This window comes from Ranitomeya variabilis, chromosome 7 (assembly GCF_051348905.1).
Source record: "Ranitomeya variabilis isolate aRanVar5 chromosome 7, aRanVar5.hap1, whole genome shotgun sequence".
Classification (NCBI taxonomy): Eukaryota; Metazoa; Chordata; class Amphibia; order Anura; family Dendrobatidae; genus Ranitomeya; species Ranitomeya variabilis.
The window spans coordinates 147,750,534-147,777,256 of NC_135238.1; the positions used below are offsets into that span (position 1 = coordinate 147,750,534).

Sequence of the window (26,723 nt, forward strand, 5' to 3'; positions counted from 1 at the left end):
AACATTATTCTGTCATACAAAGGATGCAGAGGTGTTTCCAGCTTCGCCACCTGCTGAACGCTGTCTGCTATTTTCCTGTACATGCTGTATCCAAGTGGGTTCCGTGGATTTTGGACCCTGCATCTTTATACTGGAGAATGCCCTGATTTACTCTTCCGTCCTTTGAAGAGTGCTGTGAACCCTACACGTTGATGTCAGTAATAGAGATGAGCGAATATCTTCGGCTTCCTCCTTATTCAGCAAGCTATACCGCCGACCAAATAAGCTGCAGAGGGAACTTGGCTACCTGGAGCACTCTGATAATGCGCTGTTCTGAGCCGCAGTTGCAAGTGTCGCTTCTGTGTGACAGTCACAACACACAGGCTGTCCATGCATGTGTTGTGCTAGTCACACAGTCACACTTCATTAATAAATTGTATGAATCATTGCTGAACCGCATGGATGCAGTCCTTCAAGCTCATGGAAGTCACACAAAATATTAATTATGACTCCAATAGCACCACTTCATTCACCAATGTTATGCAACATATATTTGTATTTTAAGTTAATTATTTGTTTGAATATCACATCACTTTCTGTGGGCGACAAAACTTTTGTCTTGCCAAAATCTGACCATTCTGTGTCCATTAACTGATCAATATTTCTGCATTGATGCCAATTTATTTTCTTAGCCTAAACCACATTTCGGAGGGTTTCAGCTTTCAAAAGAATAATTTATACAACCAATGGATGAATTTAACGTCCGGTTATAAGCTCTTATTTACATAACATGGATAAGCAACATAACTTCTGTCAGGGAGTGTAGGTGAAGGAAATGTTAAAACCCGGCTGAGTATAATGAACCCAGCTCCAGTCACTAATGATGGAGAAGACAGAATCCACCGTCGGACATCCGTATCCTTCTATTGTCTACAGAGCGAGCCATGGCTGTCATTATCAGATGCAGAGGCTGGTACCAAGCCTTATTTTTTCTTTTCTCTCTGAAGTAACTTTTCATGTGACGGATTTGCAGACCTCTCATGACTTTGATCTGTTGCTGCACCTCCAGTTAGCGCTGCTGTATTGATGGCATTGCAGCTGGCGGTTTCCCAATCCTCTTTGCGGTGTGACGGCGCCGTGTATTCATGGAGAGGACGCGTGCATCTTGTGCAGCTACGAGTATTCTTCGTAGACAAGAGCTCCTCTTGTAATTGTGCTTTTCTTCAGCGTTAAGATTTCAGCTCTTTGGTGAACGTCACAGCGTGTTCATGCTGCATTGTAGCATCAAGGGACATGGCATTCACGGCTGCAAATTATCTACGTTACCAATATAATTGGCTTTCTACAATGAAAGGCCATTTGTGTAGATGTCTGAGAAAAGCTGTTTGAGTCGCTGAGACATTGAGAGCCAGATCCCAAGAAAAGGTCTGCATCCCATGAGCGGCGGCAGAAAAGGCTTAGCTGGGCACAGCACACCTCCCGTAGTCTATCCATACTGCTGGATGGGAGGCTGTATCTCTCGCACTCACTCCTGTGTTATGTACGGACACTGCGGAGCACGGCCCGCCCGACTGCTTTATGTGATCAGGACTGCCCGTGCATCGAGGGTAATCCTGCCTGTACCTTCACCCTCTGCATTATTACCCACCCAGTGCCGCTCTTTACCGGCTGAAGAGCCCACTGGAGAGTTAATCCATATACCCTATGCAGTGATACATTGAGGGGCTTTCATGCTGGCCAACAACATCTCCTTCTCAGGGTAATAATCACCAGAGTTGTACAGCCAGGAAAGTGCAATTTTTAAAGGAATTTGTCACCAGGATTTTGCTACCTCATTTAAGAACAGTGTGATATAGAGTCCGAGTCTCTGATTCCAGCGATGTGTCACTTACTGGGCTGCTTGCAGCAGTTTTGATAGTCTGAGTTTTTTACTGCTGCAAATCTACCATTTCTGTAAATGCTGAGCTTGGTATAGCCCTATCCTCATCACTGATTGGGAGCTTTCTGCCTATGCACAGTGTACACGGAAAGCTGCCAATCACTGGTGGGGGCAGGGTTATACAGAGCACATGAACATGAAGGACTACATGGCAGCAGGTTTACTGGTCCTCTAGTGATAACCTCCTGCTGATAAATTTGCTATATCAACAAAAGTACTGCAAGCGGCCCAGTAAGTTACACACTACTAGAATCAGGGTCTCTGTCTCCGCTCTCAGATTAGGTGGCAAAAACCTGGTGATGGATTCCCTTAAAGCATTTCCATAATGTCCTGAGGTGGCAGGGTGCATTTTTGCCCATACACAATTAGTAATGAAACATTGGCAGCCCGATGGCCATTTTATAGTGATGAGAAGTCTTTACTGTCTCTGTTATACGCCACAACACAGACATGTCTGAGGAAGTGGGCACGTGTCTACTTCCTCAGACCAATTCTGCTCTCGTCCTGGAAATTTCCATCAGTAGAAAAAAAGTTGTTAGGAGGAAAGTTTGAGGAGATAAGGTAACACTTAATAATTAAAGAGATTGTCCACTACTTTTTCCATTGATGTCCTATCCTTAGGATAAGTCATCAATATCTGATCGGTCGGGGTCCGATACCCGGCACCCTTGCTGATCAGCTGTTATCGGTGGCAGCGACTGACCAGAACTACTCGATTGTGGAAGTGCTTCGTCTTCTGTTAGTGGCCGCGGCAGGGTACCGCACATCTGTGGCCGCGGCAGGTTACCGCACATCCGTGGCCGCGGCAGGGTACCGCACATCCATGGCCATTGCAGGGTACCTCACATCCATGGCCGCTGCAGGGTACCCCACATCAATGGCCGCGGCAGGGTACCGCACATCTGTGGCCGCGGCAGGGTACCGCACATCCCTGGCCGCGGCAGGGTACCCCACATCCATGGCCGTTGCAGGGTACCGCACATCCGTGGCTGCGGCAGGGTACTGCAGATCCGTGGCCATGGCAGGGTACCGCACATCCATGGCCGCAGGGTACCGCACATCCATGGCTGCGGCAGGATACCACACATCTGCCTCCTATTTTCAAATCAATAGGAAAATGAAAAAAAAAAAAAAAACAATGAAAAAGTAGCGGACAACCTCTTTAAAAGTTAATTGCCCCGTTTGCATCTTTTTTTTTTTTTGCTTGCTTTTTGCTTTATCTGAAAGGAATAGTTCCAATACTTCAAGCTTTGCATCTGGCAGCTACGTGTAGCCCCCTTTTCTTTGTCCAACACTGTCTAAGATTAGTGCCGGTACTATTGATAACGGCCCGCTGCTGTGCGATCTCACGGGAGTCACATTGGCACGGATAGTGGCCGGCTGAAGTCAGTGCCATCGCAGTCCAGGCATTTGATCTAGGGTGTAAAGACTGCGGGATTCAATACTTTCTGTAAGTTAGTAGGTATTACATAGCATAGATGCGTTATTTTATACTAATTAGTGATCTAACACCACTGTAATTACCACTGGCCGATATTTACAACGTAATGTCATTTAACAGTACATTGTGTTCCAAATTATTATGCAAATTGGATTTAAGAGTCTTAAAGATTTAATTGTTTTGTTTTTCAAATAAACTTGTGGATGGTATTGTGTCTCAGGGCTCTATGGATCACTGAAATCAATCTTAAAGACATGTGATAATTAGTTTTCCAGGTGATTCTAATTAGAGGAGAACTAATTAAAAATGATGTACCACATTATTAAGCAGGCCACAGGTTTCAAGCAATATGGGAAATAAAAGGATCTCTCTGCTGTTGAAAAGCGTTAAATAGTGCAATGTCTTGGACAAGGTATGAAAACATTAGATATTTCACGAAAACTTAAGAGTGATCATCATACTGTGAAGAGATTTGTGACTGAAACAGAGCACAGACAGCATTCATGCAGATAAAGGCATAATGAGGAAGGTTTCTGCTAGGCAAATTCATTGGATTAAGAGAGCAGCTGCCAAAATACCATTACAAAGCAGCAAACAGATATTTGAAGCCTCTGGAGTCCCTCGAACCTCAAGGTGTAGGATCCTTCAAAGGCTTGCTGTGGTGTATAAACCTACTATTCGGCCACCCCCAAACAGTGTTCACAAGCAGAAACAGTTGCATTGGGCCCAGACATACATGAAGATCAATTTTCAAACAGTCTTGTTTACTGATGAGTGTCGAGCAACCCTGGATGGTCCAGATAGATGGAGTAGTGAATGGTTGGTAGATGGCCACCATGTCCAACAAGGCTGCAACGTCAGCAAGGAGGTGGAGGAGTCCTGTTTTGGGCCGGAAACATGGGGAAACAGCTGGTAAGGCCCCTTTAAGGTTCCCAAAGGTGTGAAAATGACCTCTGCAAAGTATATAGAGTTTCTGACTAACAACTTTCTTCCATGGTATAAAAAGGAGAAACGTGCCTTCAGGAGCAAAATCTTCTTCATGCATGACAATGCACCATCTCATGATGCAAAGAATACCTCTGAGTCATTGGCTGCTATGGGCATAAAAGGAGATAAACTCATGGTGTGGCCACCATCTTCCCCTGACCTCAACCCTATAGAGAACCTTTGGAGTATCATCAAGCAAAAGATCTATGAGGGTGGGAGGCAGTTCACATCCAAACAGCAGCTCTGGGAGGCGATTCTGACTTCATGCAAAGAAATACAAGCAGAAACTCTCCAAAAACTCACAAGTTCAATGGATGCAAGAATTTTGAAGGTGATGTCAAAGAAAGGGTCCTATGTTAACATGTAACTTGGCCTGCTAGGATGTTTTGGGGTTAAATAGCTTTTTTGTTCAGTGAATGTGACCTCCTAATGCTGCAAATTCCACAAATGAGCATTTTCAGTTCTTTAAAACATATCAAATGTTTAGAGATTCTACTGTGCATAATAATTTGGAACAGTGCATTTTGAGTTTTTATTCTTTTTGGAGATTATACTGTTATCATTGGGAGGTTTCTTCAATAAAATTCCATGTATACTCTATCGGGTGATGACTTTTATTAGACTGATTGTCATTTGCACCAACCATTTAGGAAAATCCGAGAAAAATATAATTTGCATAATAATTTGGAACATTGTGTATATAGAAAAGCCATCAGTCTCTGGTCACAGGATACCTGGATGCTGACACTATTCATAGACTGAAGGCACAGAAGAAAGCACACTTATGGCATCTAGGATAGATTGAGTCTGCAAACAACATTGTCAAGCAATTGCCACCCAATGTAGGCCTCGGTGAGCAAGAGCATGGAGGGCTGCTGGGTTACTCATACACGGGGAAGGGGGTTCTTTAAAGAGGTGACCATTATTTTAATTTTATAAATCAATAACGAACACCTGAAAATAAGAGACTAATGTAATTTATCTTATCAGAAAACATCTGTTTTTTTTCCTCCTGGACTAACTTTTCACTCTCGATTCAGGGGTAAAACCTGTATTTAATGAATACAAATGTTCACATTGCTGGGATAAAGGATGACGGTTTGTGCTCATAAAGTTCTATGGAATGAGACGCAAGAGGCAGACGCAGACATTCTACTGCAAGATCTGCTGAAGTTACTGGTAGGCCAGGATCACACATGTGAGAAATACGGCCGAGTCTCGAATGTTAATCCCCGGCACTCAGGAGCGGAGCGTGCGGCTGCATAGCAATACATGTAGCCACACGCTCCGCTCCTGAGTGACGGTGGCAATGCTGGGTATTAACATGTGAGACTCGGCCGTATTTCTCGCATGTGTGATCCTGGCTTTACACTTTCAATATATGGTAAAAAGGTTTAACTTATTTCATTTCAGGAGATCTTGCAGCAGATATATTCGGTGTCTGCCTCTAGCTCCTCCTCCTCCATGGAACTTTATAAGCACCAACTGTAATTGCTGAACATGGCTTTTATAGCTTTTACCCTTGAACTGTGATTGAAAGATTAAATAAACATTAAAACAACGTATCCTCGTTAAGTCTTTTAATATATATATATATATATATATATATATAAGGCAGGACCCAGCTTTCCCCTACCTGCCTCACTCAGGTTGACGTATCTCTCAATCAGCCGGAGTTAATAATCGTTATTATATTGATGACCCCTTCTAAGTATGGGTCATCACTATTAGATGTCTGGACAACCCCTTTAAATCCAATATTTGTGAAGCCAGCCTAATAGGAAAGAAACATTTTGAGATAAATTGGATCTTAAAATGTAGCACCTTGTTTGATTTTTCAATTTCCTGAGAAATTTCTGTGGCTGAATACATTTTAAAGGGATTATACAGGACTTTGCTTTTTATTTTGCTAAGGGGCTAAGAACTTAGTTAGGCAGTTGCTAACTACCTGCCTGTTCTGCCCGACTCTGATCTCTGCCAGCTCAGAGTGGTCATGAACATCTCCTGCCAGCGATTCTGTGGCTCCTGGGGTCTTCAGGTCGACAGAGCAGCTGCTTCTCTTCTGATCGGAGGATGGGTTATCACTGCCAATCTCATGCTGATTGTAGGCTGCTGTCTTATTGCAGGGAGCCAGCTGTCAATCAGTATGATGGCAGCGGTGTTGCCCTGTCGACAGAGCAGTCCACGAGAGGAAGGGCTGCTCTTTGCCTTTGACTTGAGGTTAAATGAGCATCCAGGAGCGGTTTGTGGCCGCTCTGAGCTGGCAGACATCAGCGCCGGGCAGAACAGGCAGGTACGGTAGTTAGCAAAAACCTGCCTGTAAATTCTTAGCCTTATAGCAAAAAAAAAGCACGGTCCTGGAAAACTCCTTTAATTAAACCATGTCAAAGCTTAGATCCTGAGAGCTAAACTGGGATGTTCCAGTCTTCTCATTTGTTTTTCCTTGGCACGTTCCACATCTCTCATTTAATAATTGTAGGTTGCAGCACTAGAGCATGGCTCTCTGCACATCTCGCGTCTGCTCCTTGTGGGCTACTTCTTCTTAGAAAAGAATTTCCTTAGAACCTCATGATAGAAATTAAGAGGATTTCAGTTTTCTTTATTTTCCTAATGAAGCTCTTGTCCAATCATCTTAAGATCGTGTAATGGGAAGCACATGAATATTCTACACATTTCTCTGGGCTTTTTTATCTACTGTTCATTGTTTCAAAACTGTACATTGAGATGCTCAGAAAAGCCTTAAAGTAAGATAAAACCCCCTTCCATTCAGCTGGTGTGTGCTCCCCCATGCTGAAGATATCGCTGAATATTTTCTATAAAGGTCTTTGTCAGAGTTCTTTGAAACCACAGACTCTGCCGTGGGCCGTTCGTTGATCTTGCAGCTTTCTTATTTAATGGTCTTTTATGCTTCTGATCTTGGGAAGGAAACGTTCTAATATGACACAGATGTACGGGTACTGTACTGCAATCCTGGGTTTCTAAGTGGACCCCAATGATAATCGGAACAAGTGTACGTGCAAAAGCTTGCTCCTAACTTTTGGCCTGTCGAAACGGGACAGCAAATATCAGACTCTAATTTGCCAGATACAATGATTTTTTAGCTGGATGCAAAATTATCATTATTGGTGGCGCACATTGTCAGCTGTCCCATAGAGATTGTGTATAGCGGTGGTGGGCATGTGAGTTTCTTCTGGGGACTTCAGAGCCCCCTTGTCCCTATGGCAGACTTTGATCAGAACATTTTCACCTATCCTGGGAATAGGTGATGACTCTTAGTGTTGGGAGTAATACTGTAACATTAATGGCTTATCTTCGTGGTGGGAAATAAATATTAGGGGTAGGAGGCTGACATTATGCAGTCCAATAACCACCAAAGGGGCCATCTCAGGAGCGCTGCACCGATATCTGGTGTTCTGTAAGAGCTATGCCGTATGGAGCTGCAGGACCAGGCACGGCCTCTACAAAACCTACCATGATGTGCCTGGTGGACCAGAAGTGGCCCCCTCAGCTGGCAGATTGTGGGGTGGATGGAATCTGACCCCCACTGATATGATTAGATGTCCTGGAGAATCCTCATCTGCTTCACATCTTGCATTTCCTTCAGTCCCATTCACCACGTGTCCTATGGATGGACCCAGCAGAGGACCTGGTATAGTAGAGCTGATACATGGTGGATACCTTCCACTAGCAGCCATTGTGGTAGTGGGATATGCTCCTTGTCCACACTACCAGGGGGCACTGAAACAGGCGCAGTGGTCCATGTTATCAGCAGCACAACCTAAAAATCTCAGGTATCCCAGCTGTAGATACAAATAACTCTCCAACTAGAAAGTCCTACACAATTTGGAGTCTGAGGAGACCGATGGATGGGTGGAAGGAGGATGAATGAGCTCCTGTGTCCACCTGTTAGAGCCAGGATGATCTGTGGTACGTCTGTCTGTCTGTCTGTCTGCCTGCGGTTGGTAACATCCATTGTCATCAGCCCGGTATCTCCCGTGATACAATGCAGGTCACTGATCTCCTTCTGCCTGCACTTGGCAGCCATGTCTGTAGGCCGGTAGGATTACTGCTCCGTGGCCGTGTGTTCAAGCTTCTCGGCTACTTTCACACATCAGTTTTTTGCCTTCAGGCATAATCCGTTTTTTTGCTGGATCCGTTTTTGCTTACCGGGCCTAGAGTTTGGACTTCCTGAGAGAGAGAGATATACTCCAGAGTGTAAAACTACCAGAATTGGTAGCCGGATACAGTCATTTCACCTCACGTTTCATCCGTTCATCGCTGGAACCATCGCTGTGCGTTTTTTTGCCGGACAGGAAAAACGTTCCTCTGTACTTTTTCTCCGTCCACCGGAAAAATAATTTTTGTCGGATCCGGCAAAAAACGGATGAAACGTGTGGCCATCTGGCGCAAATAGAACTCTATAAGAAAAAAACGGATCCGGCGGAAAAAAAAACTGGACCCGTTTTTTTTCAAAACCTGACGGCAAAAACCTGATGTGTGAAAGTAGCCTAATCTCCATAACGCTGGTTTGTTACCGCATGTTTTCACCTCTTCATATAAAATAACGAGGGCTGAGATCTTCTTTTTGGACAGGCTGAGATTGTGGAATTCGAGCGTTGCTGCGTCCCCTGATCCCGGAGCAACGAGGCGTTGCCATGGCAACTGATGACTTTTTTTTTTTTTACACACTGAAACATTTACAGTATTAAAACAATCAAAATCTGCTCCTGGGATAATGCAATTAGTCTCTTGTACGACCTCCTGGGGGCTTGTGGCTGAGGATCTTTATGAATCGCTGTAACCCAACAATGCTTCATAAAACTTTTAGTATTGGATGAAATGGCAGAAATAACATCAGCAGAGGAGCGCCGTCTAGGAAGAGCCGCGGGATGAGCAGCTTATCCACTCTGCTCATTCTTCTTCACAGCAAGTCTGGAAAAAGCAGCAATCCAGGGTACCGGGTATATGGTGTGCGCTGGGTATATAGTATGCGCTGGGTATATAGTATGCGCTGGGTATATAGTGTGCGCTGGGTATATAGTGTGCGCTGGGTATATAGTGTGCGCTGGGTATATAGTGTGTGCTGGGTATATAGTGTGCGCTGGGTATATAGTGTGCGCTGGGTATATAGTGTGCGCTGGGTATATAGTGTGCGCTGGGTATATAGTGTGTGCTGGGTATATAGTGTGTGCTGGGTATATAGTGTGTGCTGGGTATATAGTGTGCGCTGGGTATATAGTATGCGCTGGGTATATAGTATGCGCTGGGTATATAGTGTGCGCTGGGTATATAGTGTGCGCTGGGTATATAGTGTGCGCTGGGTATATAGCGTGCACTGGGTATATAGCGTGTGCTGGGTATATAGTGTGTGCTGGGTATATAGTGTGCGCTGGGTATATAGTGTGCGCTGGGTATTTAGTATGGGCTGGGTATATAGCGTGCACTGGGTATATAGTGTGCGCTGGGTATATAGTGTGCGCTGGGTATATAGTATGCGCTGGGTATATAGTGTGCGCTGGGTATATAGTGTGCGCTGGGTATATAGTGTGCGCTGGGTATATAGCGTGCACTGGGTATATAGCGTGTGCTGGGTATATAGTGTGTGCTGGGTATATAGTGTGCGCTGGGTATATAGTGTGCGCTGGGTATATAGTGTGCGCTGGGTATATAGCGTGCACTGGGTATATAGCGTGTGCTGGGTATATAGTGTGTGCTGGGTATATAGTGTGCGCTGGGTATATAGTGTGCGCTGGGTATTTAGTATGGGCTGGGTATATAGCGTGCACTGGGTATATAGTGTGCGCTGGGTATATAGTGTGCGCTGGGTATATAGTGTGCACTGGGTATATAGCGTGTGCTGGGTATATAGTGTGCGCTGGGTATTTAGTATGTGCTGGGTATACCGGGTATATAGTGTGCGCTGGGTATATAGTGTGTGCTGGGTATATAGTGTGCTCTGGGTATATAGTGTGTGCTGGGTATATAGTGCGCGCTGGGTATATAGTATGTGCTGGGTATATAGTGTGTGCTGGGTATATAGTGTGCGCTGGGTATATAGTGTGTCCTGGGTATATAGTGTGCGCTGGGTATTTAGTATGGGCTGGGTATATAGTGTGTGCTGGGTATATAGCGTGTGCTGGGTATATAGTGTGCGCTGGGTATTTAGTATGTGCTGGGTATACCGGGTATATAGTGTGCTCTGGGTATTTAGTATGGGCTGGGTATATAGCGTGTGCTGGGTATATAACGTGCACTGGGTATATAGTGCGCGCTGGGTATATAGTGTGTGCTGGGTATATAGTGTGCGCTGGGTATTTAGTATGTGCTGGGTATATAACGTGTGCTGGGTATATAACGTGCACTGGGTATATAGTGTGCGCAGGGGCGTAGCTAGAGCTTTTGCCGCCCGGGGCTGTTCCCGAGTTTGGCGCCCCCCCCCCCCCCCTAGAACGTATGCGATTTTCACACTTAGTCATGTACCGACGAGCTCCTCTCCCTTAAGCTCCCAATGTTAAGTGAAAAACTGAGAGAAGCAGAAGAGAAGCTCGTTGTTACAGGACCACGAGTATGAAAATCGCATATGAGTGACGTGTCCATGTGTCGACGACTGGAACCTGCAGAGCTGAATCCTGACATCGCAGCTTCTGAATTCTCACAACTAATGCACTGCACACTTTTAGGATTCTCCCTGGCCGGTGGACAGTCATGTCAGCACAAGCATGTGATTTGTATACTTCTGACCACATTCCGACTAGACGTGCCCGGCCTCGCTCAGTTCATTATCATAGAGTGAGGCCACACATGTCTAGTCAGCACGTGACCGCATGTATGTAAATCGCCAGCACCAGAGAATCCTGACAGTGTGCAGGGTGCACTGTGAGAACTCAGAAGTCTGCAGTCACAAAGAATGACTGCAGACTCATTACAAACCTGGACATCCCCTTTAATGCTCCTAACATAAATAAAAACATGAGAGTTAGTCAGTATCACAAATAACATTTACATCCAGGTACCTTATAGATGACGTCGCCTCTGGAGTTGTTCTCCTTCATTTCTTCATATTGTCCAGACCCCATGATGAGTTTTCTGATCCACAGCCGTCTCTGCAGACTTCCATCTTCTCCGTTCTTTTGCAGAAAATCTCCACATGACGCCCTTAAAGATACAAGTGTCATTATAATGCTCCTGAATAAAAAATTGCCCCTCACTATATTGTCTGCATAAAATATGACCCCCCACACTGTCCGTCTTATGGTACTTGCTCTTCACACTGACCTCTCCTTTCTATACCGGACCCCTCTTCACACTGACCTCTCACACTGTGTCCCCCCTATAGGGCCCAGTATTTATACTGTACTCTCTCATCACACTCCCCCTCCTTGGTATACTGTCCCCTCCTGGCTGTGCCCTTACACTGTCCCCCATGCTACGCATGCACACATCCCAACACCCTCACTCCCCGTACTCTGTCCACATACGTTTTTCACATCGCTACTCATACTGTGTCCGCATACATTTCCCCGTTTGACCCCAAGCTGTCTGCACCCATCCCCCATACTGTTTCCTCATATATGCCCCCCCATCTCCCCCTTTGCTCTTCATTTTGTGTCCTCAGATCTCCCCCACACATTAAATCCCCCATCTCCATGACAAATCTCCCCCCACACACATTCAATCCTCCATCTCCACACACAATAAATACCCCATCTCCACTCATATTAAATATCCCCAATCCAATAATATATCCCACTATCCCCACTCACATTAAATCCCCCCCACTCACAGTAAATCCCCCCCACAATATATGCCCCCCATCCCCACTCACATTAAATCCCCCCCACAATATATGCCCCCATCCCCACTCACAGTAAATCCCCCCCACAATATATGCCCCCCATCCCCGCACATTAAATCCCCCCCACAATATATCCCCCCCATCCCCGCACATTAAATCCCCCCCACAATATATCCCCCCCATCCCCGCACATTAAATCCCCCCCACAATATATGCCCCCCATCCCCTCACATTAAATCCCCCCCACAATATATGCCCCCCATCCCCTCACAGTAAATCCCCCCCACAATATATGCCCCCCATCCCCTCACAGTAAATCCCCCCCACAATATATGCCCCCCATCCCCTCACAGTAAATCCCCCCCACAATATATGCCCCCCATCCCCACTCACAGTAAATCCCCCCCCCCCTGCACTTTCGGTGTCTTCAGCTCCACTGGAGCACTTACCACCGCTCTGCATCTCCTGCTCTGCCGCGCAGGTGAGTGACGTCAGCAGCGTGATCACATGACCTGATCACATGACCTGATCACACTGCTGGCGTCGCTCTGACCCGGCAGTCAGAGCTTCAATTGTACTCGCATCACAGATATGAGTACAATTGAACACTGGGAGCCGGCGCGCCGCAGCTTCTCTGTGCCGGCTGTCAGCTTGACAGTCGGCACAGAGAACAGCTGACTCCCAGTGCGGGGGGTGACAGAATGCAGCCGCCGGGGGAGACACTGCGGACCGCCGCTTTAGGCGGCCCGACTGCGCCCCCCTGCCGGCTGCTCCCCCCTAGATACGCCACTGACTCACCCCCGCATTGTGCCGCCCCCCCGCATTGTGCCGCCCGGGGCGGCCCGCCCCCCCCGCACCCCCCTTCCTACGCCACTGAGTGTGCGCTGGGTATATAGTGTGCGCTGGGTATTTAGTATGTGCTGGGTATACCGGGTATATAGTGTGCTCTGGGTATATAGTGTGTGCTGGGTATATAGTGCGCGCTGGGTATATAGTATGTGCTGGGTATATAGCGTGCACTGGGTATACCGGGTATATAGTGTGCGCTGGGTATTTAGTATGTGCTGGGTATATAGCGTGCACTGGGTATACCGGGTATATAGTGTGCGCTGGGTATTTAGTATGTGCTGGGTATATAGTGTGCGCTGGGTATTTAGTATGTGCTGGGTATATAGCGTGCACTGGGTATACCGGGTATATAGTGTGCGCTGGGTATATAGTGTGTGCTGGGTATATAGTATGTGCTGGGTATATAGCGTGCACTGGGTATACAGGGTATATAGTGTGCGCTGGGTATGCCGGGTATATAGTGTGCGCTGGGTATATAGTGTGTGCTGGGTATATAGTGCGCGCTGGGTATATAGTGTGTGCTGGGTATATAGTATGTGCTGGGTATATAGCGTGCACTGGGTATACAGGGTATATAGTGTGCGCTGGGTATATAGTGTGCGCTGGGTATGCCGGGTATATAGTGTGCGCTGGGTATATAGTGTGCGCTGGGTATGCCGGGTATATAGTGTGCGCTGGGTATATAGTGTGTGCTGGGTATATAGTGCGCGCTGGGTATATAGTGTGTGCTGCAGCTCTTATATGCTATGGGCCTCACTTATCTAAACTGTCTGTTGCCCATAGCAACCAGTAGGGTTGAGCGACTTTTGCTTTTTTAGGATCGAGTCGGGTTTCGTGAAACCCGACTGTCTCGAAAGTCGGATCGTGTGAAATCGGCCGATTATTGTGAAAAGTCGGGGGGCCGACCGAAACACGAAACCCAATGCAAGTCAATGGGGATTGATTTTTATTTTTATTTTTTTCTCTCCCTCTCCCTCTCCCTCGTCCCTGCAAAATTTGTGTTTCACTATGGGAATCGCTATATCCCAAACGTTAAGATGGCGCTTTTACCCCTTGTGACACCGCACAAAGCGAGCCGGAACCCATGTCATCACGCTGCACACACTCCTTCATTGGCTGAAAAAAATGGCGGGGAAAGCGTCATACGAAACGCGACTTTGGCGTGAAAATCGGCAACTTTTGAAAATGACCGATCCGTTTCGCTCAACCCTAGCAACCAGAGTTTAGCTTTTGAGTTTTACGCTGCTGCAGTAAAATAAAAACTGCTGTGATTGGGTTGCTATGGTAACAAAAGTTGGGCGGCTGGTGGTGTTTTTTATTTTTTAGGCGATGTGCTCACGATCTGGAAGTAGTCGTTCTTTGGGCGCAGTGTATTTTCACTGGTTCTGAAACGCTGCGTTGCACTTACAGCCACATGTGATCACTGCACCGTACGGATCCATCGCATCCAATACATTGTATTGATTTAATTTCTGTTGCGGAGTCCAGCGTCTCCACAAGAGACATTGGCATGCTGCGCTCTTGAAAAACGTGCCGATGTCCCCGTGATTAGCGTTTTTGTATGTTCTAATAAATCAGTTATATTAAATGTGAATGGTTTGTACATAGGGTCTACAGAAACTAATGTTACATCCTCAGAAGGGTTGTCCGGCGTTAGTCTACAAGTGATCTACAATCACTCCATCTGTGCTGTGAGGATTCTCTGCTGCTTGGAGGGGTCGGCACACAGTGGTGCTTAGCATACATGCAGTCCGGTGCCCACTTGATGGCCATGGTGTTACATAGTCCAACTGTATCCAGACAAGTCTAGTTGGATTGTGGCCAGGAGTATGCAAGTCACATGACCAACGGCTCCCGGCGCTGGAGAATCCTCATAGTTCACAATGCGCGCGATGCGAGGATTCAGAAGTCTGCTGTCATACAAGTGACTGCAGACATGTAGCCTAAGGCCAACAACCCCTTTAATTATAGCATTGGCCGATATTCCTTTAATTTTTTTCCTTTTAAGATTTGTTGTATTTTTGATGTTGAACATGCAGACAAAACATTGATCTGAAATGCCAACTCTAAGCGCCCACGAATGTGATTGCACTAACCATTGTCACTGTTGCCAAAATGGCATCTTATGAATTCTTTCAGCGTATTTGCATCATTTTTCACCCATAGAGAGCAGCGAGTGTGAAAAAAACGCATCAAAAATGTTTGCACCATTTTTGGTGAATGAAACTAACTTTAATTAGCATGTACTGCAGACAAAAAGCAGCAACATAAAAGCAGTGAAACCGGTTTTTATTGCCAAGAGAGCAGGTTTTGGAAAGAAATGCAGCAAAAATGCTGCGTGTGAACATGGTCTTACTGTGACCTCTGTGACCGGCCTCCTCAGTGTCCTGCATGTGTTTGTTTGCTGCATGACTATGAATATGTATTGCCCTTCTATTTGTTATATTCTTGCTTTCGTTCTCTTTGGTCACTTTTGCATGAACCCCTTGTTCACCCTTTCATCCTCCTGTTCCTGTGCACTTTTTATTCCCTCCATCTGCTTCTTTTGACCCAGCATGTTACATTGGGAAGACCCTTTCAAGCCAGGCGTCGCCTTGACTTTACACAAGATGCAGATGTGAGCCCTGTAAGTTGGAGGACAGTTCTGCATGCCTTCTTTTTTGCTAGCATTAGATGATGGGCGTCATAGCTGTGCATGATATTCTGCTATTTGAAGAACATTTCCCCTTTTAAATAACAAAAATGGCAATAAAATGATGATATATACGGTTCTACAATTGTTTTCTAGGAATATAATCTACCAACTATCAAGGCTCCCTTTATAGGGATTAATGAGTAGCTTACCAACTCAAAGACTTCTATTCTTACAGTACTTTATTTATGGGGGGAATGTGCTTGGAGAAAGGCTTTAATAAGGCTTAAGATGTGTGTGTGTGTGTGTGTGTGTGTGTGTATATATGTATATATATATATATATATATATATATATATATATATATATATATATATAATGTTTATTATATTTACTAGTTTCCTGGGGGAAAAATTTTATATATATAACAATTTAACATTGACATTTTGGTGAGGGTTCTGTGTATTTGGGTTGGCTATCCCTTGGATTCCTAGTAGGTTGTGGAATGCATGACTAATATTCATAACAATGCAAGTGGTCATGGTCATTGATGGTAACCAGTGTCTGTGTGAGCAGTCCGCTTTCCTTGGTTATCTCCTTATAGTATCATATGCCGAGTGTTACCCCTTGGTGTGTGGTAGAAAGTGTCAGTCATAGCTCTTTAGTCAACAGTAGAGATGGGCTGATCCTGGATGTTCAGGTCTTGCAGGTTCGGGGCCAAACAGTTTAAAAAAAAAAAAGTTCTGGTTCGGGTACTAGAACAGTACCCGGACCCAAGTAACTTGAATGGGGGGCCCGAGCATCCAGTGTTTGCCATGCTGTCCTGTGCATGACAGCGTGGCAATCTCTGCATCTGATCGACAGTAAAATCATTAGCGCCGGTCAGAAAGCCACGGCTCCCACGCTGTCAGATGACTGAGAGCCCGTAGCTGTGATTAGAGGTAAAAAGTTTACCTCCGGTTACTGGCGTTGCCTGATGGGACTACTATTCCCATCAGCCGACGCCTGCTGCCGCTATTAACAGTGAGAGCAGGCATTGACTGATGGGAATATTCATCAGTCTGTGATATAAATAAATAATAATAAAAAAAGCATGGGTTCCCCTGTATTTTTGATAACCAGCCAGGCAAAACTGACAGCTGGGGGCTGCAACCTTCAGCTGTCAGTGTTAGCAAGGTTGGTTATAAAGAATAGAGAGGTCCCCACACTGTTTTTTTTTTTTTTTAAATAATTAAAATTTTTAAAAAAAAACAACGTGGGGTCCCCCCATTTTTGACAATCGGCCTTGCTAAAGCAGACGGCTTGGGGCTGGTATTCTCAGGCTGTTAAAGGGCCATGAATATTGCCCCCCAAGCCTAAAAATAGCAGCCTGCAGCTGCCCAGAAAATGTGCATCTATTAGATGGGCCAATTCTGGCACTTTGCCCGGCTCTTCCCGCTTGCTCTGTAGTGGTGGTAAGTGGGGTAATATTTGTGAGGTTGATGTTACTTTTGTATTGTCCGGTGACATCAAGCCCAAAGATTATTAATGGAGAGGTGTGTCTATAAGACACCTATCCATTACTAATCCTATAGCTATATTGTTAATAAACACACAGAATAAAGTATTTTATTTGAAATAAAAACAAAACCCACTTTTCCTTTTTCATTTAAAAATAAACGTTTATACTCACCTAACTCCCATTCCATTGAATCTCTGTATGCGGATGCCTTCGCATGCGTCGTTTTGACGATGCGGAGAAAAAAAGAAATTGCTACCAGCTGCGTCATACGCTGGTCGCCGCATCGTCAAAACGACGCATGCGGAAGCATCCGCATACAGCCGCACGACCTGCGTACCTAATGTTAAAGATGGGTACGCAGGCCGCATGCAGAAGTAGGTGGAGCTAGCGGCGGAGGTGCAGCCGAGGGCGGGGCTTCACTGAGGAAGTCCGCAGCCCTCCGCAGCTCCTCAAAACGCTAATGTGAAACCGGCCTTAAGAATACCAGCCCGAAGCTGTCTGCTTCAGCAAGGCTGGTTGTCAAAAATGTGGGAGACCCCACGATGTTTTTTTTTTTTTTTTTAATTATTTATTTTAAAAAACCAGCCTGGGGACCCCTCTATTCTTGATAACGATAACCAGCCTTTCTAACTCTTGACAGCTGAGGGTTGCAGCCCCAGCTGTCAGTTTTTCCTGGCTGGTTATCAAAAATACAGGGGAATCCACGTCGTTTTTTTTTTTTAAAGCTATTTAGAGTTCAGGCGCCGGCTGATGAATACTTCCGTCAACCGCTCCTGCTTTCGCTGTTATAAGCGGCAGCAGGCATAGGCTGATGGGAGCACAAGTCCCATCAGCCGATGCCAGGGACCGGAGGCAAACGTTTCCATCCTATCACAGCTGCAGGCTCAGATGACAGTGTGGGAACCGCGGCTCTCTGACTGGTGGTAATGATTTTACCACCGATCAGAAGCAGTGCTTGCCATTCCGTCATGCACGCCGTACTTTACTGTTTGTGTTCGTCCATCATTAGTCATCAATGAACAAATCTTGATTTTTCATTTACAGACCTGTTAAAGGGCCACTGTCACCCCCTCCAGCCGTTATAAACTAAAAGAACCACCTTGTGCAGCAGTAATGCTGCAGTCTAACAAGGTGGCTCTTTTAGTTTTTGATTCATTTATTACCTCAATAAAGCGTTTTAAAAATTGGCCACACATACCAGATATTGTACCGGGAGGCGGTCCGAAGCGTCCTGTATGAATCCCCCAACTGCCGTCACTCTTCTCTTCAGGGCCGATGGTACCCGCCCCCTTCGCGTTGTTGCTTCTTAAATCCAGCGCCTGCGCTGTGCGTGCCTGCCTGGGGCCTGCGCAGTGTTCTTTGTCAGTCACATCTCAGATGCCGGGTGCCTGACTGCGCCTGTGCGGGCAGTGCGGCCGCCCTGTTACTGAATCCCTGCCCCGCACTGTGTTATTCATTATGCACAGTGCGGGGCTGGCATTCCTGGGCATGCGCACTGCGCTGTTCAGGCGCTCCCCCATCTCGGACGCTCTCCCATCTCTGACGCTCCCCCGCCTTCCCAGGAACCCCAGCCCCGCACTGTGCATAATGAATAACACAGTGCGGGGCGGGGATTCAGTAACAGGGCGCAGTCAGGCACCCGGCATCTGAGATGTGACTGACAAAGAACACTGCGCAGGCCCCAGGCAGGCACGCACAGCGCAGGCGCCGGATTTAAGAAGCAACAACGAAGGGGGCAGGTACCATCGGCCCTGAAGAGAAGAGTGACGGCAGTTGGGGGATTCATACAGGACGATTCGGACCGCCTCCTGGTACAATATCTGGTATGTGTGGCCAATTTTTAGAACGCTTTATTGAGGTAATAAATGAATCAAAAACTAAAAGAGCCACCTTGTTAGACTGCAGCATTACTGCTGCACAAGGTGGCTCTTTTAGTTTATAACGGCTGGGGGGGGGGGTGACAGTGGCTCTTTAATTAATGTTCACCGTCTGTGATAAGCCCCCAGTAACCATTATGTACAGAACATCCTTAAAAGTGGATTTGTCATTCGACTTCACAATGCAAATTGCCTCTTCAGAGAGGAAGAGGACTAGAACTCTAGTGCCACCTATTGGAAGTAGCAATCCTAACAGTCAATGTTGACCCTTTAACGAGCCTTGTCACATGACTTAGGATAAAAGCCAAACCAGAATCTGAATTTGCAGACACTGTGTTTTGGGGGTACTGCCCCTCGTCAGTGCAAAGTGGAGATCTGATTTAGCTGAGTGAGAGGCGTATTTTCCAGAGGAGCATTGTGGCCTTAAGTCTCCTCATCTCGGCATGCTTAGCATGTCAATCTCTGCAAGGATAAACAGTACTTCTTGGATTTCACAATGCAAACTTCATGCATTGTTTAATGGAAGCTGTCACTTGGAACCTGCCTGTAGGAATGCAGCCCAGGATGTAATTCTCTGAACGCTGTCACTTCAGAAAAAGGACAAGTTTGAAAAGCGAGGCTTGTGCGACCCCGAGCCAGCACTTCTGACCCCACTCCAGCTGACAGCGAGGCAGCCAACTGGAGCAGTGCGGGGAGAAGCCACCGCGGAGGGGCCGCAGCGGGCTAGTCGGGTCTAACCATATAGTCCCTGGCCGGCTCAGAGCATTTCAGGGACAGACATACCTGGCTGCAGTTGTGCAGTGGTTCACGCAGCTTGAATCTAGTGACCGGTTCCGTTTACAGTTTGTGGTGTACTTACTGTGATAATCCATATCAAAATAACTTTTTTTAATATTTGTTTTTTCTTTTACATATGATTTAAAACTAGCATTTAATAGCTCCAGCTAGGCTCACAGTAGGAAAGAAAACTAATCATGGATCAGCTAGTTTCGACAACACTAATGATTTTGAGATTTAAAGCTTCTGAATAGGTGTGTGGTACGTGTGGTACTTTGTTTTATTGCAGAATTACTACATACACCCTGTGACTTCTATTTTAGATCTGGGACATCTGTGTTCATATTTGATGTTGACATATCATGCATTAGGGAATTGTGTCTTTTCCTTTGCACGCTTACCGCGTTAATCAGAACACGCAAATGAATATGCCTTGCTCAGATTTTTCTTTTAATTGTATTTTCCACTTTTTTCTCTTCCTGTCTGTTTCTTTTTCTGTGCAAGCACTCCTATCTGGACAGGGAGACCTCCCTTCTGCTCAGAAACATTGCAGGGAAGCCCTCTCACTTGCTGACTAAGGTGATGAAGCTTGCTCTTTCCATCTGCATGATTTACCTCTTCCCTGCAGCTAATCTGTACCAACTGTGAAATGGAAATGGAAGCGCACGGGCACCAGGAGCAGTGTACGAGGCGCAAACATGTGCTCCGACTGTTCATTGCTACATGCCTCCCTCCTTGTATCGTTATGCTCTATACGTGCGTTACATGGGGGAATCCACTAAGAGCTGCTCTCCTATTTATTGTGTAGCATGTATACATGGATGTGAACAAGTGATTGCTACCTTCAAATGTTGCTACATTTATTATACTGACATATTAAGCTATGTGCACATGTTAAAGGGGTTGTCTGGCCTCAGGCTACAAGTCTGCAGCCACTCTGAGTATTCGCTGGTGTCTGCAGCTGGCGGTCATGTGACATCTGTGATGTGCATACTCTCGGCCACATTCCGACTAGACGTGTCCAGCCTCTATCAATACACTTGCATTGAGCGGGGCTGCGCACATCTAGTTGGCACGTGACCGCATGTATTCCAATGACGTACTTGCGGTGACGCCCCTGACACTCCCGGCACCAGCGAATCCTCACAGCGCACGCAATGTGAGAATTCTCAAGTCTGCAGAATTGAAGCCTAAGGCTGGACAACCCCTTTACGTATCTGCTTCAAACATTTCTGCACCAAAAATGTCTCCTGGCAGGAAAAAACTACGTGAAAAATGCTCATCTTGTGTTTTTTTGTTTTTTTTAATTAATTTCTTCCCATTCATTAGAATGGGTTGAAAAACTCTGCAAAGATGCTAAAAAAGCTGACATGCTGCGGTTTCAAAACTACTTCAAGTTTTGCAAGGAAAAATCTCTCTTCACTTAACTGGGTGAGTAAAGTGCTCATTTTTCACAGTATAAATGCAGCGCTTGAACATAACCTTAGACAGAGGGAGCCTGAGTGATAGCCATGGTACTGTGAACAGATGAGCTACTAAAACTGGAACTGGGCTGTAGCCACATATGCAATTTATGGGCCAAACACTGTAGTGCATACAAACGGGAAAAGCTGGCCATACACAATAGATTGAGTTGGCCAAATGATTGGCCTGCAGCCATCACTCCCCGACTCTCCCGCACACGGGAACGTTCGGCTCGGTTATACGTTCCTAGGTCCTCTAGGAGATATCCGCTGACAGACACCTCTGGCTCATGTTACCGCCCAGAGACCAGAAAGATCAGCCGGTGAAATTCTAACAACCAGATCCTTCTCTTCCCTGACATCAGCTGTTTGGGAGGAGTGAGGAGGCCGCCATACATATCAGATGATGGGCCGACTTTTATCTAATGTGTATGGGGGGCTTCACTACTTTGACAGCCCCTTCTCATTCCTCATACCAATCCGTGCACAGTGTTCCAATTTTTCTCTGTCTGACTTCTTCCTAAGGCCGAGGTTTCATGGTCTGCAGTACCCAGGACTGAGCGTGGGCCTCCCAACCTGAACATAGTCTCAAGAACACAAGTTCAGGCCAAGAGACCACTTTTTCTGTATTTTTTTGGAGGGAGGGTGGGGGTCAATGGGAACCTGTTTTTCTATTTCCTGACTGTACATTTTTCAATTCCATTCACTTTGTGATTTTTGTGCTCATCTAGCTGCCCTGAGAGTTAGCATTCAGAGGTGTGTAATACTCTGTCCGCATAGGCCATAGGGTCATCTAGAGATGTTCATTGCCTTTAAATGAGTTTAAATGAGTGTTTTCTAGGCATGCTATGTGGCCTGTGCAGGGAAGGGGAGGAGGTGAGCTGTGACATTACCTATTGTGAATGGTGGATTCTGTCTTATCTGTATATAGGCATTACCTTCCTATGACAGAAAGTGTCAGTAAGTAAAGTGAAAACTGCAAAATTTAATTATTTCTTTTTTTTTTTTTAAACAGCCGGTAACATAAACAATATAGAAAAATCACCAACATTTCTTTAAAAGCATGTTTAACATACAAATTTAAAAAGTTTGTCATTTTCTGATTACATACTCCCTTTGAAAGGAGCCTGACCGCTGATGCCTGCTGTGCAATCTAAGCCAAGTGTGTTTGGCTCTGAATTGCTGAAACTCTTCAAGAAAAAAAATACTGTACTTTAAAAGCTACGGGGGCCGGGCCACACAGCAGACTAGCTGGACAGGAGGGTCCTTGGTGGTTTCTCCCCACTCGCTGCCTGGAACTATACACTCACACAGGGACAGATCTGTCACTCAAGGGGGAGTGGGTGAGGACCCTCCTGTCTGACTAGTTTCTTGTGTGGCAGAGTCCCCGGTGGCTTTTTTCTCTGAAACACCGCAGCATTTTGGAGTCAAACATACCTGGTTGAGACGATCCAGCCGGTGCCTGACAAGCTGCCTGTGGACGGCCCACATGTGTCCGCTGTCATGTTCCCGGTAAGGCTTCTGTCACACTTCCGTCGGGACGGGGCCGTCACAAAGCGTCGGCGCAACTTACCGACGGACAGTGGTGATTTTTTTGCACAACATGGGCAGCGAACGCAGTGTTTCAACGCGTCCGCTGCCCATTGTGAAGTCCCAGGGAGGAGGGGGTGGAGTTCCGGCCGCGCCTGCACAGTTCAAAATGCAGGACTTGACGTACGAAAAAACGTTCCCTTGATTGTTTTTTCGCTACGACGGTCCGCCAAATACTGACACATCCAGTGCATGACGTATGGAACATGTGCCCATACGTCGCGATGCGTCGGTAATACAAGTCTATGGAGAAAAAACGCATTCTGCAGGCAACTTTGCAGGATGCGGTTTTTCTCCAAAATGACGCATTACGACGGAGGCCAAACGACGCAAGTGTGAAAGTAGCCTAAGTAGTAGCCTCCTCTCTGTATGATGGGGTGGTGCCACTAATATATACAGCAGCCGGTGTGATCAGCAGTGTAGGCATCGTACATGTAGTAATCACCCGGCATCCTTGCACACTCGGTTTCTTCAGGCATGATACATATAGTCGTTTGCCAGTGAGTAAATCTAATGATTCTGAGGACATGTGTCAGTCATGCGCCTCCTTCTGCCCGTGGTGTTTTCCCAGTTGAACACATCAATTACACAGCTCACTAAATTATGAATGGAAATGACTATTAAAGGCAAGACTCGGCCTAACATGTCCCGCTGCCTCCTCTCCCTCGTGTGCTGGCTGTAAATTACTCCATATGTGTTTTCTGCATCGTGACTATTACAGAGAGTTTCTATAATTTATAAGGTTAATATCTAATGGGTTTGTCTCATTTGTAGTTTGTTCATCTCTTTTCAGTTTCCTTTTTTGCCTTTCCAGTGTGTGTAATTCCTATGTTACATTTCTGACTAAGCTCTAACAATAGACATGGCTGACCATGTGGGGATACTTCTAGGCTTGCATAAATACAATGTCTCTGAATAGCGCCACTTTTGTTCATGGCCTTTATCTGGTAAAGCAGCTCCTTACTACTCCAGTGAGGTGAGCTGACCTGCAATACCTGACTCCACCAGCGTGTAAGGAGAGCACAATGGCAGAATGCCTGTGGCATGCAGCGGCACAGTGCACATTCTGCAGCCTCTCCTGGGCCTTTTATCTTCTTTCTGGTATTTTTTCATCCCTGGCTGTAATGGAAATCTGCTCCCTACTGACAGTATCAACTAGTCCGAGCTGCAGTGCAAATCATGGAGTAAGGCTAGAGACGTGAGTGAGGTGTAATGTCACAGAGCTTTGAGTAATGCAGCACTAGTGTAAGCCAGCCTAGAGCAGCCAACATGAAAGAAATAAAACCAAGAGAAGCCTAGTCTGGCCTCCAAATCCGGCCATAAATGGTGGCAGTCATATGAAGGTTCTACCTTGTAACGTGTGAGTAGGCCGCATGTACCGAGCTGGGAAACACTTAGGCCTCATTCACACGTCCGGGATAAAATGGTTCCAGTGTCAGCAGTGTTTAGGATCAGTGTCGTGCACCAGTATTTGGTACGGTACATTTTACCATCAGTGTGTCATTGGTGTTCTTCAGTGACAGATAAATAAATACAAAGCTTCTCCTGTCCTTTACTATTTTAAATACAGATGGTCCATGGATGTCGTGTGCTGTACGTGTTTTTCATGAACCCATAGTCTTGTATTGTCACTTTTCATCTGTGTTGCTGGAGAAAAGCGGTCATGTCTCTGAGATTTCCACAGATATGTGGTCCATGAAAAAGCATGGTCAGGTGAACAGCCCCATAGACTATAATGGGCACGGGTATCCGTGAAAACCATGGATACAACACATCCCCGCATCACAGATTTGTGAATGAGGCCTTACAGAGTTGCCCTCTGTTGGCTCATAAAGTGTGCTCCTGAGTGCACGACATGAAGGCCATGGTCACACATTCAGTATTTGGTCAGTATTTTACCTCAGTATTTGTAAGCGAAAACCAGGAGTGGGACAATCAGAGGAAAAGTATAATAGAAACATATGCACCACTTCTGCATTTATCACCCACTCCTGGATTTGGCTACAAATACTGAGGTAAAATACTGACCGTGTGAACGTGGCCTAATGGGTCATATGAGCAGTAGTTGTGCTAACGATACAACCCATAGTTAACATTGACTGCATTGAGGAATACACACAGGTATAATAATTGCTGGAAGTTATTTTTGTTACATAACAAAAATGAAGAAAAAAATCTACCTTTTCTCCTGGAATAAAAACTCAATAGACACCAGATCAAGTGAACGGATTATTAAGTCTCTGAAATGTCATTTTTATCTGTTATAATGAAGTGCTTACAATAAATCCATTAAATAACCGTTAGATGTAATCGTAACAGCAGAAATAAAAAGGTCAGAGGTCATCGTTACAATAGGGGTTTTCTTGTTTTCGCTTACAAATACTGAGGTAAAATACTGACCAAATATTGAACATGGGCTTAGGCCACATTAAGACGGCCATGATTTTTATCCTATGTAAAAACATGGATCCTTGCTTGTCAGTGTTTGGTCCATGTTGGTTTTTGCCATCATTCATTCATTACATTCATTCACTAATGATTTCCCCTGATGATAGAACCTGTATATGACAAAGCTTCTATCCGTTCCAATGCTGGTCACGGACGGCACGCGATCGTACATTGATCCATCCGTGTGCGGTCTGTATGGGTCATTTTGAGCTATGACTTGGATCAAAAAGGGACTTGTGTCTGTGAACTTTAGGGGATTACTCTGTGCTCCCCCTAAAAAAACCAAAACATGGACATGGGAACAGCCCAATAGAGTATAACAGGAACATGTTCTATCCATGAGGAACACAGAGCAGATACATGACTCTTGGACGTCTGGATGAGGCCTTGTAGTGCTAGTTATATTAGATACCAACAGTCCTTGCCTTAGCGCAAAAGTCCAAGTACAGAGTACATGCGACACGTTTCGATCGTACCCGATCTTAGTCAATGCATGATCATCATGCATTGACTAAGATCGGGTACGATCGAAACGCGTCGCATGTACTCTGTACTTGGACTTTTGCGCTAAGGCAAGGACTGTTTGTACTACACCAATTTTTAATGGAGAAATAAAGCATTTGAATTTTATGGAGCTGGAACGCCTTCCTTACTTCGTTATGTATATCCATCTTAGTCCAAGATGATGTTCCGTGCACCTGCCTGGATTGGTGAGCTGGCTGTGGCTTCTTATAGCCTTTTCTTTTTGCACATTTATATTAGATACCACTGTATAGAATATGTCGCCTCGTCCTGTGTGACTCCTGGGCAGCTGGGGAACACAGAAGGGCCCGGAGCCTGACACTTTCACTCCACGCACTTGCTGGAGGTGAATGAACATGATCCGTGTTTGTTGCAGAGTCCTGTGCATGATTGTCACAGAGAGATGCAGGGCACACTCGGACTTCTGCGGAAGGCCCTGCCAGATGGCGGCTACACTCTCTAATATTTTATTCTGCTTGGCATTGATGCACTCAGGCGGACTCCTTCACCTCAGCACTTCTCGATCCAAGAAATACATTGCTGTTTTACTTTTTGTCAGCAGCAGGCAAGCCATGTATACCATGGGATGAATTATCAAATCAATTTTGATTGATATTGTCCATTTTGTTTTGTTTTTTTGTTTTTTTCCCTTTACCTCCCTTAAAGGGAACCTGTCACCATGAAAATACAGTCTGATCTGCAGGAACTATGTTATAGAGCAGGAGGAGTGGAGTAGATAGATATACCGTTTATTGAGATAAACATTCAGTATAACCTGTTTTTTCATCATTTGAATCTCTGCCATTTTGTGGGATTTTTGGTCCAGTGGACAGTCCTGTCAGTGATCGACAGCGGTATCTGCCTGCACTCATATACAAAGAAAGTTGTCAGTGACTGTTCGGACCGCCCAGTGGACTGAAAAG

The 26,723-nt window shown here is 45.7% G+C and overlaps 1 protein-coding gene across 5 annotated transcripts in view; it reads left to right on the top strand.

Annotated features, from left to right (window-relative positions):
• RAPH1 (Ras association (RalGDS/AF-6) and pleckstrin homology domains 1) overlaps positions 1-26,723 on the top strand; it is a 159,241-nt gene that overhangs the window by 88,876 nt on the left and 43,642 nt on the right. For 3 of the 5 annotated variants that reach the window (XM_077271979.1, XM_077271982.1, XM_077271978.1), the window contains exon 5: positions 20,282-20,356. The exons of the other annotated variants lie outside the window; for them this stretch is intronic. In XM_077271979.1, coding sequence (XP_077128094.1) covers positions 20,282-20,356 — 75 coding nt within the window. The remainder of the gene's footprint in view (positions 1-20,281; positions 20,357-26,723) is intronic. 5 annotated transcript variants of the gene reach the window in all.